Genomic DNA, 14,757 nt, shown 5'->3' on the forward strand with positions numbered 1-14,757 from the left:
TCAAGAGTTCTTTGGTGTGTGGCCGTCCATCCGTCCTTTGCTACTTTCCATATGATAATTACTTGGTGACTGAGAATGAAGTATGGAAGATGGACACTGTGTCAGAAGATGCACTTTCTAATATGTAGTTTTGACCAGAGGGTAATGTAAGAGGAATAGGTAGGATTAGTAGATGTTAGTGATAATAAGACCATTTGATTGAAGAGGCAGGAAAGTTCTAACATAAGGCTACAGTCAAAGTATGGGGTAGGAAGCTTCTAACCTAGCAGTCCCAAAAGGTTAATTGTAAGGAGGGAGAAAAGTTCAGAGAATGAAATGTTTGGGTGTTTCCAAGTTTGACCAGGTGTATTTCATGAAGGTTTTGTATGGTGGCTGAGGTATCAACAGGACCAAATGTTTTCCTAGTCTTCATCTGCAATGTTGATACCTAGCTCCAGGATTGTTCTTGCAAATCGGTTTCTAGGGAGTGAAATGCAAAAGTAAGTCAGTAGGTATCAATTATGAGTATCTTAAAAAGTCTGTGGGGGGATGTCATGTAACATGTTCAGGAATTCAAATATCCTGACTCCTTCATGGAGGGAATAAAGAAAAAACCCAATCCAAAGAATGAGTAAAGGTCGGACTTTGAGGCAAGCGGAAGTATATAAAAATATATTGTTTATTACAAAAATAGAACAATATAAAAAATATACTTTTACACAATAACAATGGTATATTAAAGAATAAATAAATATAATCAAAATAAAACCATCTGGTCATGGGTGGTCATGGGTGGGAAATGAATCCTAGGAAGTCGCCTACGTGTTTCGCCGTGGGGCTTCTTCAGGATGAGACCAACAGGATTTATATAAATATATATAATATGATATAATATGATATAATATAATTTATATTTTGATAATAATTAAACATTGTTTCAAAATCTGATGCATCACGGTAGGTGCATCCATCCAAGACACTCCGATCATATGGGGAGTATGCACAATTATTGTGAAATTATTTAAATGTCACATTTAATTGTACCAAAAATGGTCATCAATAATCCAAGCTTTGCGCATCTATGGTAGTGGTTCTATGATGTAAAAGATTGGACAATCAGATCCAGAACCAAAGAGAAATACATGGAAGGGGTATATACAATTGAAACAAAACCCCTGTTCTGAATAGTCCTATAAGGGACTTAAAACTGGGGCAAGTAGTACAGCATAGACTGTGACCCTGGGGCACACACGCACGCTGCTTTACAATTAAGCACCTGATTAGACGATCTCTACTGATCAGGACATGCTACCAGCCAAAATTTAACTTTGGATACTTTTATGTATGTTTACGTCTGAGCGACTACTTGCCCCAGTTTTAAGTCCCTTATAGGACTATTCAGAACAGGGGTTTTGTTTCAATTGTATATACCCCTTCCATATATTTCTCTTTGGTTCTGGATCTGATTGTCCAATCTTTTACATCATAGAACCACTACCATAGATGCACAAAGCTTGGATTATTGATGACCATTTTTGGTACCATTAAATGTGACATTTAAATAATTTCACAATAATTTTGCATACTCCCCATATGATCGGAGTGTCTTGGATGGATGCACCTACCGTGATGCATCAGATTTTGAAACAATATTTAATTATTATCAAAAAATCCTGTTTGTCTCGTCCTGAAGAAGCCCCACGGCGAAACACGTAGGCGACTTCATAGGATTCATTTACCACCCATGACTTTCTAATCCAGATGGTTTTATTTTGATTATATTTATTTATTCTTTAATATAACATTGTTATTGTGTAAAAGTATATTTTTTCTATTCTATTTTTGTAATAAACAATATATTTTTATATACTTCCGCTTGCCTCAAAGTCCGACCTTTACTCATTCTTTGGATTGGGTTTTTTCTTTCTTCTAATCATTTACGGATGTGGCTAATGTGAGTGCTTTCCTTGTGTGTCTTGTATTACCCTTCTTCCTCCCCCTCTTTTCCCTTTCCTTTTCCCCCCTCCCTGTTTAATTCATTCATGGGGGGGTCAACGTTTTTAAAACACTGATCTGTGCCAATAAGAAGCTGCACATATAAAATTTGCTTGGATAATGACACTGCCATGCCTCAAGTATGCGTATTGGTCATTCATTCTGATTTGAGGTGGGAAATAACATTGTAAAAGTGAAAAATCCTTGTGAATTTAGCTCTACAGTTGATGTCAATGTAAGTATATTATACAGAGATACTGTATGCATACTCATGTTGCTTTATTTACTCACAACAGTATTTTTTTTACAAACTAATAGCTGTACACATTTTCCTCCTTTATTTTTAAGAATGTTCAATGCTATAATACAGTCATTTCTTCTAGTGCTGTTGTCTTGATTATTGCTGTACTCAATTTTCAGGAGGCATTGTTGACAAAGACCTTCGCCGCTACCTCAATTTACGTTTCCAGAAAGGTTCAGTAGATCATGAACTGCAGCAAATCATACGAGACAACCTCTACCTCCGAACAGTGCCATGTGAGTACTGTGCTTCTTGTACAATGTTACTGAATGTGTTAGCGTGTGTTTTTCTCAGCAATATTACCAAAATATAATTAAGCTAAGTATCTGTTTAAAATCTCATTTGCCATGGTGGCATGATTTGTAGCAGACATCAAATATAAAGTAGGTAAAGGACTTGTGGGTCATTCATATTGCTTAAAAATGCAAAGAGAAAAGAACTAAATTGAGATTTATTTGATCTCATTTAGAAACTGTAAAAAAAAACGCATAGGGCTAGTAGACAAAAGTCCTTTTATGGAAAAATTGTACTCTTTTAAACTGATCTCCTGCAAAGCAAGACAGGAATAAAATGCATCAATCAAATGTTAAGCCCTGTTCAACAATGCAGCTGTTAATCTCCACATACATCTATACACCTGTATATCTGCCACCCTCTTTGGTTTCCCAGAAGAACTGTGCAAGCAATGAGATGGCAGCTTTCATCACATATTAAAGTGGTTGTAAACCCACGGGGACAAAAAAAAAAAAAAACCCTGCAAGATAAAGGCATAATGAGCTTGAATGCATAGCATTGAAGCTCATTATGATATACTTACCTTAGATCGAAGCCCTGCAGCGGTCCCGCCACACCGCTTTGGCCGGCGACATTTCTCTCTGAGTTACTGTCGATTATCACAGGCTCCGGCACTGTGATTGGCCGTAATCATGAAGGAGTCACTCCTGCGCATGTGCGCAAGAGCTGCCGGTAATGCCACACTAGCTGAAGAAACAGCATGTACGAGCCGTCTCTTCAGTGAGCATGTGCCGATGACGTTGGGACATGCGTATATACAGTAGTGAATATCTCATGGTAGCTACAGGTATGCCTTATTAGAGGCTTACCTGTAGGCAAAAGTGGTTGTAAAGGGTTTACAACCACTTTTACTAAAGAAACTGCATTTCACATTCATTTGAAAACAGGTCAGTGACTTTAGTGTCTTATCACAGCCCAGTGATGCCATGTCATAATTTATTGGCTATTTATATGCAGTTGTATCATTTTTTTATACCCATTAGTTAAACATCTATATGAATGAAATCGTAAATATAAACTAATAAGGAACCGGACACTATGATTCAAACTTCCCTCTGACAGAGGAGGGCATTTGTGTGGCATAGAATGTCTAGTTTATATTTAAGAAAATTATTACATTTCCATGTACTGTGCACTGTGGGAGACCAGATATAGTAAATGTAGTGTGCTGGGTTTAGTAATACTTTAAATAATTTTCAGTGTGAACTTTTCATATGTCTACAGATGAGTCTGGAGGTTTAAAGATTTACATTTCTAGAACCAACCTGTATTTTGTTATTCTGACCGCTTTGAACAATAAGCAGAATCTTTGTCCCTGGTAGATAAATATGATTTTTTTTATGTATTCTCCTAAATGTTATAGAGTTTGGGGAAAATGGCGCTTGGCTGCGCACAGAATCACCAGACTGTAAAGCTAAGATAATGAGAATTGGCTTCATCTTGGTTCTCCACCCATAGCGGAATCCCCCATAATGGCCTTCGCCCGTATGGGGCTTGACCATAGAGGCTGTTTTTTCTTTTAGCCTACTCCTAAAAGTAATATTTGTAATAATAAAATCTTGATATATAAAGAATATATAGACATGATGTTAGGAATAAAAAAATGCATGTCCTCTTTTAGTCCGCTTTAGTATAGTATATATAATATGTAATATTTATGTTCTATGTTATCAGTAGACTAGTGTAGTCTATTGAAAAAATAAGTTGCATATCCTCATAGTGACTAAAAATGAAATCAAGGAGCATGGGTAAGAATGTTCATTTCACAGGCTGTGTCAGTTGTCTGTCATTCTCCCCTCAGTATTGATTTATGTCCCTGCTTTAAAAGAAACCTGTATTATTTGTGTATATTTGTGACTATGAGGCACCATATTCAGTTGTCATTGAATTACTTTGAAAAAAGCACATCTACAATAGCCACTGCCAACTACAGTCAGCATACAATATGTTTTTTTTTTTAGTTTGAACATTTTGCAACTGCATTTATTATAAAACCCCCTAGAAGGCTTTTCAAGGAGCACACCATTTTTTATATATATATTTTAGCAATGTTCACATTATTTTTTGAAGCTCAAACTGTTCTGGACCTACTAAGTATTTTTGGCACTGAGCCACACACACACATAAGTTAGACAGGATGAACAATTATTTTTCTAGCCTTACCTACTTTGCAAGTATATATATATATATATATATATATATATATATATATATTTTGTATTAACTTTACTATATGCAAATACTGTATGTAACTGATTTGTGAAAATGTATATGTTCCAATGCATCTGCCTTCAGTCTGTACTCTTTCCATACTTCAAGAACTGAAAAGAAGTGTAAAATGATTTTTGGCTTTGGCCTAATGGAGGATAATTGAGTTTAAACGTTTCTATCCATAGTCGCACCAGGGTATGCACAGATGCACTTAAGCCCAGTACACACTATCAGGTTTTTTCAATCAACCCAGTGGGTTGAACAAACAAAAACTGACTGCTCTGGTCGGAGTCACATTACTAACAATCCAATGTTAGTACATTGATCTCCCCTGCCGAGCTGTTGTGTTCTAACAGGGAGATGTCGTCGTAGTCCCCCTCCGGAACACTCCAGTCAGTGCTCTCAACCATTGGCTGATAGTGCTGATCGGATATTGCTCAGCCGCTGGTTTTCCAGCATGCACGTCCGACAGAAGCCAAACAAACGGCTAGCTTCTGTCATACCGGCTGCCATACACATGGGCCAAATGTTGGCCGGTTACTATTGAATGGGCCAATGTCACCTCACATTTTGATCCATGTGTACTAGGCTTTAGGCACAGTTTAACTGCTTCCCTGGTAGTACCTAACATTATAAAACATCAGCATTTATTTTAAATATCTCTCTCTAAAATGTTGGGAATGCAAAAGACAAGTTTTACTTCTGAGGGACTTGCTGGACTTATTGAAAAATCTAACTCTATTTTTACTGCTGTAAAAAGGCCTTGACTTCCAGGTACCGCCAGATACAGGGCTTTTTTTCAGGGGGAACTTGGGGGAACTCAGTTCCACCACCTCTGGCTCAGACCCTTTGGTGCCTGCTCATCACAATCACTTGTAAACACAGAAGTTGGGTTTCTGTGTTTACAAGCGACAGCTCTGCACTCTGTGTGTAACCCCCTGAACTCTGCACTCTGTAATGCAATCCTGGTATTTGATGCCCCTTTAAGACCCTTCTACCGTTTTTGAAATCTGAACGGGGTCGTGGTTGAGTTCCTGCACCTATTTCCCGAGAAAAAAAGCTCTGGCCAGATATATACATTTTTTGGGGGGAATATATTTGGGACAAGAAAGATCACGTCAAGGGGAAGGTGCAATTTTAATACTGCATGCAAGGTTATTGATCTTCAGGTTCTTACCATCAAAGACTAGATTATAGAACCGTCTTTAAAAAAAATGATATGTCACTAAGAAGTGACAAATCTTTTAAACACGTTATGAACATCAGGTCTACCTGGCTTGCATGCAATATGATAATGTAAAATACATTTAAAAATACCTTTCAGCATAAAGGAGTAGAAGATGAGTTTGTTGGGTTAATGTGATGAGTGAGAAAATGTAGAGGGTTAGATCAAATTTATTCATTTGACTACACCAAAAAAAAAATTAAATGGCTTTTTATCTGCATAAATAGACCTGTTTCTCCCATAATTTAATATGTTTCTGAGCAATAAAAAATAAATCTGCAATATCCCTGAAAACATGTAGCCACCAGAAAGAAAACCTGGATAAATGCTTAATTACAAACTGGGTAAAAACACTGACAGACAACTTAACACAAATTGTTTATGAATTTTTGGTTTAAAGTACTGTGGCCAGGCTATGAACACTTAAAAAAATTGTATATTCTTAACAGCCAGTAAATAAGCTTTGAAACAAGAGTTGTGCAGTGTATAATACTTTTAGTCCTTATTCAAACACTTTAATTCTCTCTTAGTAGCATGTTTTGCTTTCCCCTGCTAGCAGCGATGTAGCTACCTGCCAGCTTTCTAATTTCTTAAGTACACACATTAGGTGCACAGGAAGAGGGAAGAGATATCAAAATACAGAGACCAGACTGGAAGGACTATTCTGCTCTTATTTGACCTTTGAAGATAAATTGCTCCACAGTGCCTGCAGCTACAGAAGTCAGTAAGGACTTGTTTCATAGCTTATTTACCATTTGTTAAGAATACGTAAACATCTGAATCTCCATACCTGACTATGGAAGAACCCTTTAAATTAATACAAAGACAAATCTCCTGCGCTCAGGTATTTTTTGGAAAGATGTTTGAAGAAAAGGTGAAACTCAATAGCAACTCAATTAAAAGGTATCTTCCAAAGTCTTGCAGCCCTCCTCTGAATCGTTGGAATTCATAAAACTAAAGGAAACAAAAAAGGAGAAACGGAGGGCGCACCGACCTAGTGTGATACTGATTGGTGGATTTTATTAAATAAATAAAAACAAATCATAATACTCACAAAGGGAGTGTTAAAAACAGGCCTTGAATCACAATGCAGCAAAGAACCAACACCATCGGCATAACACGATATTGTTTCGATCCGTGACCGTGGCTAGGGCTGACGCGTTTCAGGGGAGAACCCCTTTCCTCAGAGCTAAAAGGTCTGCAGTGCTTCCTCACCAAGGGACTTGTCTCAATAAATACTAGCTTTCAGTAAGTGGTAAAGACGCCCCTCCCATGAAGTAGGAGGTGCATGGCCGGACACCCACCCACATGTCTATCACCTTTTCCTTATTCCTCTCTCCATGTCTATATCAAGCCATTCGTAGTATGAATACACAGTCCAAAATGCACTATACCTAGCAATGTATACAAAGATGTACATACAAATAACTACCACAATAAGGCATCAATATATATACACACATACACACCACAATATGGAAAGCCTTTTCAGTCAGAGCACTCAGCAGATTGCTGCCTCCAAGTATATGGTTACAACAGATCAAATCAATAAAGTGCCAAAGTGTAATGAGGCCTCTCATAATCACACTTCCAATAAGGGGCTGTGTAGTTGCTCATATGTGCCACACAAGCCCCACTTGCAGTGCTGTGCCTACCTTCCTTGGACGAGGAGGCTGCTGGAACGCACGCCCAACGTGGAGGAAGTTGTTTGCGCTCCAGCCGAGTCTACGTTCCACTGCGCATGCGCGTGACGTCATCGATGCCGCGCGCGGCGCATATACAGTGACAATGCGCTCCAGCTTGTAGAACCAGCAGGCTGGAGCGTCTCCTTCCCTGCTAGATGGCACGTTCCCAAAAGGGAGAGTTAAACATATATTATAAATATTTTTTTATAAATATTTAAAATATTTAAAAAAAAAAAAAAAAAATGTGTCTTTTATGCAATGGGTGTGTAATAATAATAGTAATAATTTTACACCTGCACAAGGTTGATGGCTCGCTCCATGTAATTTACTTCCCCCTAAAATTTCCTCCTCTCCCCTCCATTTTTCCTTCCCTGTGGTGTTTTGTCATTCAGTGATGATGTCCTGCTATATAGAGGCGACACTGAGTGGCAATATTCATTTTTCACCACTAGATGGCAACGGTTTAACTCTCCCTTTTGGGAACGTGCCATCTAGCAGGGAAGGAGACGCTCCAGCCTGCTGGTTCTACAAGCTGGAGCGCATTGTCACTGTATATGCGCCGCGCGCGGCGTCGATGACGTCACGCGCATGCGCAGTGGAACGTAGACTCGGCTGGAGCGCAAACAACTTCCTCCACGTTGGGCGTGCGTTCCAGCAGCCTCCTCGTCCAAGGAAGGTAGGCACAGCACTGCAAGTGGGGCTTGTGTGGCACATATGAGCAACTACACAGCCCCTTATTGGAAGTGTGATTATGAGAGGCCTCATTACACTTTGGCACTTTATTGATTTGATCTGTTGTAACCATATACTTGGAGGCAGCAATCTGCTGAGTGCTCTGACTGAAAAGGCTTTCCATATTGTGGTGTGTATGTGTGTATATATATTGATGCCTTATTGTGGTAGTTATTTGTATGTACATCTTTGTATACATTGCTAGGTATAGTGCATTTTGGACTGTGTATTCATACTACGAATGGCTTGATATAGACATGGAGAGAGGAATAAGGAAAAGGTGATAGACATGTGGGTGGGTGTCCGGCCATGCACCTCCTACTTCATGGGAGGGGCATCTTTACCACTTACTGAAAGCTAGTATTTATTGAGACAAGTCCCTTGGTGAGGAAGCACTGCAGACCTTTTAGCTCTGAGGAAAGGGGTTCTCCCCTGAAACGCGTCAGCCCTAGCCACGGTCACGGATCGAAACAATATCGTGTTATGCCGATGGTGTTGGTTCTTTGCTGCATTGTGATTCAAGGCCTGTTTTTAACACTCCCTTTGTGAGTATTATGATTTGTTTTTATTTATTTAATAAAATCCACCAATCAGTATCACACTAGGTCGGTGTGCCCTCCGTTTCTCCTTTTTTGTTTCCTTTAGAACCTTTTAAATTGTCAGATGGATGATTCCATGCAGGAAAAATTAAAACTTACTCACATTACCCTTGCTGTAAAATCTGGAACATGAAAAAATAGAGCACTCTGCGCTATGGTAATACAAATATAAATATATTAAAGAAGCTGCTCCCCTAAAGTGGTGTGAAAACAACTTTAGCAATGTGGGGGGGGGGGGTGTATAATAATAAGGGGGCACTAATAGTAGGTGATAAATAAATTCCAAATTCTAGCTTGAAACAATATATTAACTATAAGGTCAACAATATAATAGTGATTTAAAGTGCAAGTGCTTATATAATGACAACATCCAAAAATCAACAGGTCCAAAAAATGCAGCAATGGTCACTAAATGACACGAAGGTCTGGGCACTTGCACAAGTACGCCATTTGGCTTTTGTTTTTAATCTGTTTTACAATAAATCGCAGAACTTCACTATGGCCCTCTTTTCTTCATTGTATTCATGGTAATTTCTTCTGTTGGAGTCCATTCCTGGCAGTCCCATCCAGGTACCAGTACAGACCTTAGGCCACCAACTGTACTAAAGCTCCACCTGATCCTTTTTTCATACAAAGGGTCATGGTGGTCTGGTAAGTAGGCACTTACCTCTACCTTTCACCGGGTGTCGCCAGTTTGATATATGTTCCGTGGTGATGGTGTCTACTCTCAAGTCAACCATTTGATGCATGGACTTACCAATGCTTATGATTTAGTGACCATTGCTGCATTTTTTGGACGTGTTTGCACCTATTTTTTGATGTTGTCATTATATAAGCACTTGCACTTTAAATCACTATTATATTGTTGACCTTATAGTTAATATATTGTTTCAAGCTAGAATTTGGAATTTATTTATCACCTACTATTAGCGCCCCCTTATTATTATACACCCCCCCCCCCCCCCAAATCTGGAACATGCTCTAACTTTCCATAGCAAACAATGTGCCTATTTTGCTACTAACTCTCTGCACATAACATAAATATTACATTTGAATAATAACCATAATACTATTTTTTTATGCAGATAGTGAGGGTTTGTATTTTGGGCTCAAGGCATAATTACTGACAAAAGAAATGCAGTATGAAAGTACCACCTATGGTTAGTATGATGGTGCTAAAATAATGGAGCTCAGCCCACTAGAGATATTTTTTTCACTCGTCTGAATAAAGTAAAATGAACATTGATTGCTTTTTGGGCTGTCTTATTGATTAAAATGGAACTCCAGCCAACCAAACTTTATTATTTAGTGGGAGAAACTAAATGTTTTTGTAGCCCCATTGGAGTGCTTTTCCCTCACTTCCTGTCCTGGTGAGAATGGTTCCACTAAAAGCCTGGGAAAGTGTTTCACACTCATTTCAGCCAGCAATTTTTTATATGTGTATACTGTATATGGATTATCAATTGTTTTTTTTTTACAATAGATCATTGCATTAACCTGCAATAGGCTCAAGGTTTTAAGGCCGTAACTTTTTCTTATTGATACTAGTGACAAATATACATATTTAAAATAATAGCACAATATTACTTTGTTTCCAAGTCAGAAATACAAACCAGGCAACATACAAAAAAATAAAATCTTTATTTTGCTGATGTAGAGTTTAAGTTAAGTATACTTTATTAAGTTAAACAATAATTTATGGAATTCTTTCTCTATAATACGTTTTATTGCTCAATCATCTTTAGTAATGATTGATGCATTTCTAATAAACAAAGATATTCATGTTTTTTTTTTTAGATTCTGCTTTGGGTATAGATTGGGCTGTCTTCTTTTATAATGTAACTAGAATGTATCCTCCCTATTTTCCGAATTCTCAGTAAAACATTACAAAAATCATGCAATTTTTTTTAAATGAACTTAAATGCCATTATGCCTAAGTGAATTTATAACATTATGTTAACGTTAAACTTGGAATGCTGAAATATTTGATGGCTTAAGGAAAGTATTTCAGTCTGTTTTATGTTTTAAATTACATTCATTCAATTTAATGAGTGAGCTCTTTTAACTTATAATATATAGCCATATTTTAATCATTTTCTTTTTTATATTCTAAGTCTGCAGCTAAGTTGTTTTATCACTTATGAAAAAAAAAAGGTAGAAATATAGATTACCGGTTTATCTGTAAGGCTTCATTTCCATGGACGTTTTTACAGCCACTTTATTTAGCCTTTTTTACAGCTTAAAGCGGGGGTTCACCCTATAAACCCCAAAAAAATTTTTTTTTTTCTTCTACCATAAAATCAGGCATTGTAGTGCGAGCTACAGTATGCCTGTCCCGATTTTTTTATCCCCGTACTCACCGTGTACTCGTACATCGAAGATACCGACTCCCCTCAGGGAATGGGCGTGCCTATGAAGACGGAAGATGATTGACGGCCGGCTCTGGCGCATCACGCTTCTCCGGAAATAGCCGAAATAGGCTTGGCTCTTCACGGCGCCTGCGCATAGCCTGTGCGCAGGCGCCGTGAAGAGCCGAGACCTACTCCGGCTGTCTTCGGGGAGAGTGACGTGCCAGGGCCGGCCGTCAATCATCCTCCCTCTCCATAGGCACGCCCATTCCCCGCGGGAGCCGAAATCTATAATGTACGAGTACACAGTGAGTACGGGGTAAAAAAATCGGGACAGGCATACTGTAGCTCGCGCTACAATGCCTGTCTCGATGGTAAAATCGTGTCACTGAGGGTGAACCACCGCTTTAAAAAAGCCTGTCCATGTTTTTTCTTTTATTATTATTAATATTATTATTATTTTTTTGAGCTGGAGCTCAAAAACGCTGTGCCAGCTGTTTTTTTAGCGTTTTTAAGCATTTTTTAACGTCTGGCATTTTTACAGCTCTAACGCTGGAGCTTCATAACGCACTGGTCCTGGGTTTTTTTTTGCAGCTTAAAAACGGCTCAGCCATCTACAGCTCAAAAACGTCATGGTGGGCACGAGGCCATAGACTAACATCGAGAGCCGTTTTTAAGCTGCAAAAAACACTCAGAAAAGTGGCTGTAAAAACGTCCATGGAAATGAAGCCTAAGAGGATGTGTTTTACATAAGGCAAAAATTTCAAGTTTTATGCATTTCTATGTTTAATAACAGTTAAGTAATCATTGAAAAAGGAACTCTAAACTCAGTCCAAAAAATGAAATGTATTCAAATATTAGGATTCTATGCCACTAATGCTTCTGTGCTCTTACTTTGTAATAGAAGACATTTTAGATACCAGACTTGTATCCAGACATCCATATCAAACTATTCTCTCTTACTGTACATCAATAGCCACATCTAGCATTCACAATTCCGTGTAGCAACATTGGGTAACAACTATAAATTTCCCTTTTTTTTTTCAAAGGCAGTTTGTAGCTAGTGATTAAGTTGCTGCTGTGCGTGTCGGCTACAAATCACTAATTTGACATGAGATTCTCAGGTACAATGGATAACAAGAGCAGCAAATGAAGCAGGTTATTTTCTAGTCAGTTCTAAAAGCTGCCAAAGATTAATTGTTTAGCGACTATACAGCAATGTCACAACAGTCTCTACTAGTGCAATTTATTTTTTTCTCACAGCAAAAGCAATGAGTTTGAGCGATTTTATAACTGCTACAAATCACTCCTGCAAAATGCTTGAGTGATATAGCCTTAATATAGAGACCACTTTTTATGACATTTTTGATTGCTTTGTACCTACAGAGATGTATTAGCAAATAATGGCACTCTCTGCCAATAGTTATCCAATGTTTTATTTTTTTTCCAAAATGCAATTTTATAAAAGTCACAAAAATCTGGGCATTTTTGCATGCTCTAAGAAATGCAATTTTTTTCCCAAAATCTGAAAAATCTTATACTAGCAGGGTAATATACACTTAAAAGCACTTAAAAGCCCCATATACACGGTCAGACTTTTGGCCAACCTTCAAAATCTTCAACTTTTCAACTTTTTCGGGTTTCATCCGACAAAAAGTTGGGTCTGCAAATGGACCAACTTTTCGGCAACAAAAGTCCAATGGTGCCTTGTCTGACCGTGTGTACAGCAAGCCAACCAAATTTTGAACAAAGTGCAAATACGCATGCTCAGAACCATTGTTAAAAGCAACAAACAATAGCAGAAGTTAACCAAAGGGTGGCGGTAAGAGCAGAAAAGAGCAAAAAAAAAACATGTGATGTTAGGAAAGTTTTAGAAAAGTTTGCAGAAAAGTCTGACTGTGTGTATGCTAGGGGTGTGGCCGGACAAATCAATTAGGACAAAAATCCAAGGGAAATTTTGTTGGATGTCTGACCGTGTGTATGAGCCTATACACCCATCAAGTGCATGACATAAGATCACTGCAATAGCTGTTGTCCAGACTGCACTATAGCTTTAGTAGTAGGTTAAGGGACAGGAGGAAAGAAGAAGCTCATTGTTTTCTTAGCACATGTCTGATTTCCAGAGAAGCCTCATATTTTAGAAAGCCAGTACCTGGAAATGTAATATTATATGAATATCTATACTTTACATACACTATATGACCAAAAGTATTGGGACGCTCGAACACTAATGGTACCACAGTCTTATGCCTTGTACAAACGATCAGGCTTTTGCCTGGCCAAATCACATCGGAATTACGACGGAATTCCATCGGAGTAAAATAGAACATGTTCTACATCTCAACTCCGACTGAATTTATCGGAATATCTGATGAAAAAACTCAGATGGGGCTACACATGATTGGAATTTTTGATGGGAAAGGTCTGTCGGACCTTTTTCATTGGAAATTCCGATCGTGTGCACAAGTCATAAGTCATAGGGTTCAATATTGAGTTGGCCCACCCTTTGCAGCTATACCAGCTTCAACTCTGACATTGGACAAGAAGGCTTGGCTTTCAGTCTCAGCTCTAATTCATCTTAAAGGTTTTCTATTGGGTTGAGGTCAGGACTCTGTGCAGGTCAGTCAAGTTCCTCTACCCCAAATCTTTCTCATCCATTTCTTTATGGATCTTGTTTGTGCACTCGTGTGCAGTCATGTTGGAACAGGAATGGACCATCCCCAAACTGTGGCCACGAAGTTGGGAGCATGAAATTATCCAAAATGTCTTGGTATGCTGATGCCTTAGGACAGTGATGGCGAACCTCGGCACCCCAGATGTTTTGGAACTACATTTCCCATGATGCTCCACTACACTGCAGAGTGCATAAGGATCATGGGAAATGTAGTTCCAAAACATCTGGGGTGCCAAGGTTCGCCATCACTGCCTTAGGACATGGGTCTTTAAACTATGGCCCTCCAGTTGTTCAGGAACTACAATTCCCATCATGCCTAGTCGTGTCTGTGAATGTCAGTGTGTTCCAATGCCTCACGGGATGTGTAGTTCTGCAACAGCTGGAGGGCCGTAGTTTGAGGATGCCTGTCTTAGGAGTTCCCTTCACTGGAACTAAGGGGCCAAGCCCAACCCCTGAAAATCAACCCCACACCATAACCCCCCCCACCAACTCATTTGGATCAGTGCACAAACACAGGCCATAAAGACATGGATGAGCGAGTTTGGGGTGGAGGAACTTGACTGGCCTGCACAGAGTCCTGACCTCAACCTGATAAAAACACCTTTGGGATGAATTAGAGCAGGCCTCCTCATCCAACATCAGTGCTTGACCTTACAAATGCGCTTCTGGAAGAATGATCAAACACTCTTAAACCTTGTAGACAGCCTTCCCAGA

General features: G+C 38.8%; 1 protein-coding gene across 6 annotated transcripts in view; it reads left to right on the forward strand.

The window, feature by feature from the left end:
* MAGI2 (membrane associated guanylate kinase, WW and PDZ domain containing 2) overlaps nt 1-14,757 on the forward strand; it is a 979,417-nt gene that overhangs the window by 216,330 nt on the left and 748,330 nt on the right. For all 6 annotated transcript variants that reach the window (XM_040343459.1, XM_040343461.1, XM_040343462.1 and 3 more), the window contains exon 2: nt 2,395-2,511. In XM_040343459.1, coding sequence (XP_040199393.1) covers nt 2,395-2,511 — 117 coding nt within the window. The remainder of the gene's footprint in view (nt 1-2,394; nt 2,512-14,757) is intronic.

Source organism: Rana temporaria, chromosome 3, assembly GCF_905171775.1.
Source record: "Rana temporaria chromosome 3, aRanTem1.1, whole genome shotgun sequence".
Taxonomy (NCBI): domain Eukaryota; kingdom Metazoa; phylum Chordata; class Amphibia; order Anura; family Ranidae; genus Rana; species Rana temporaria.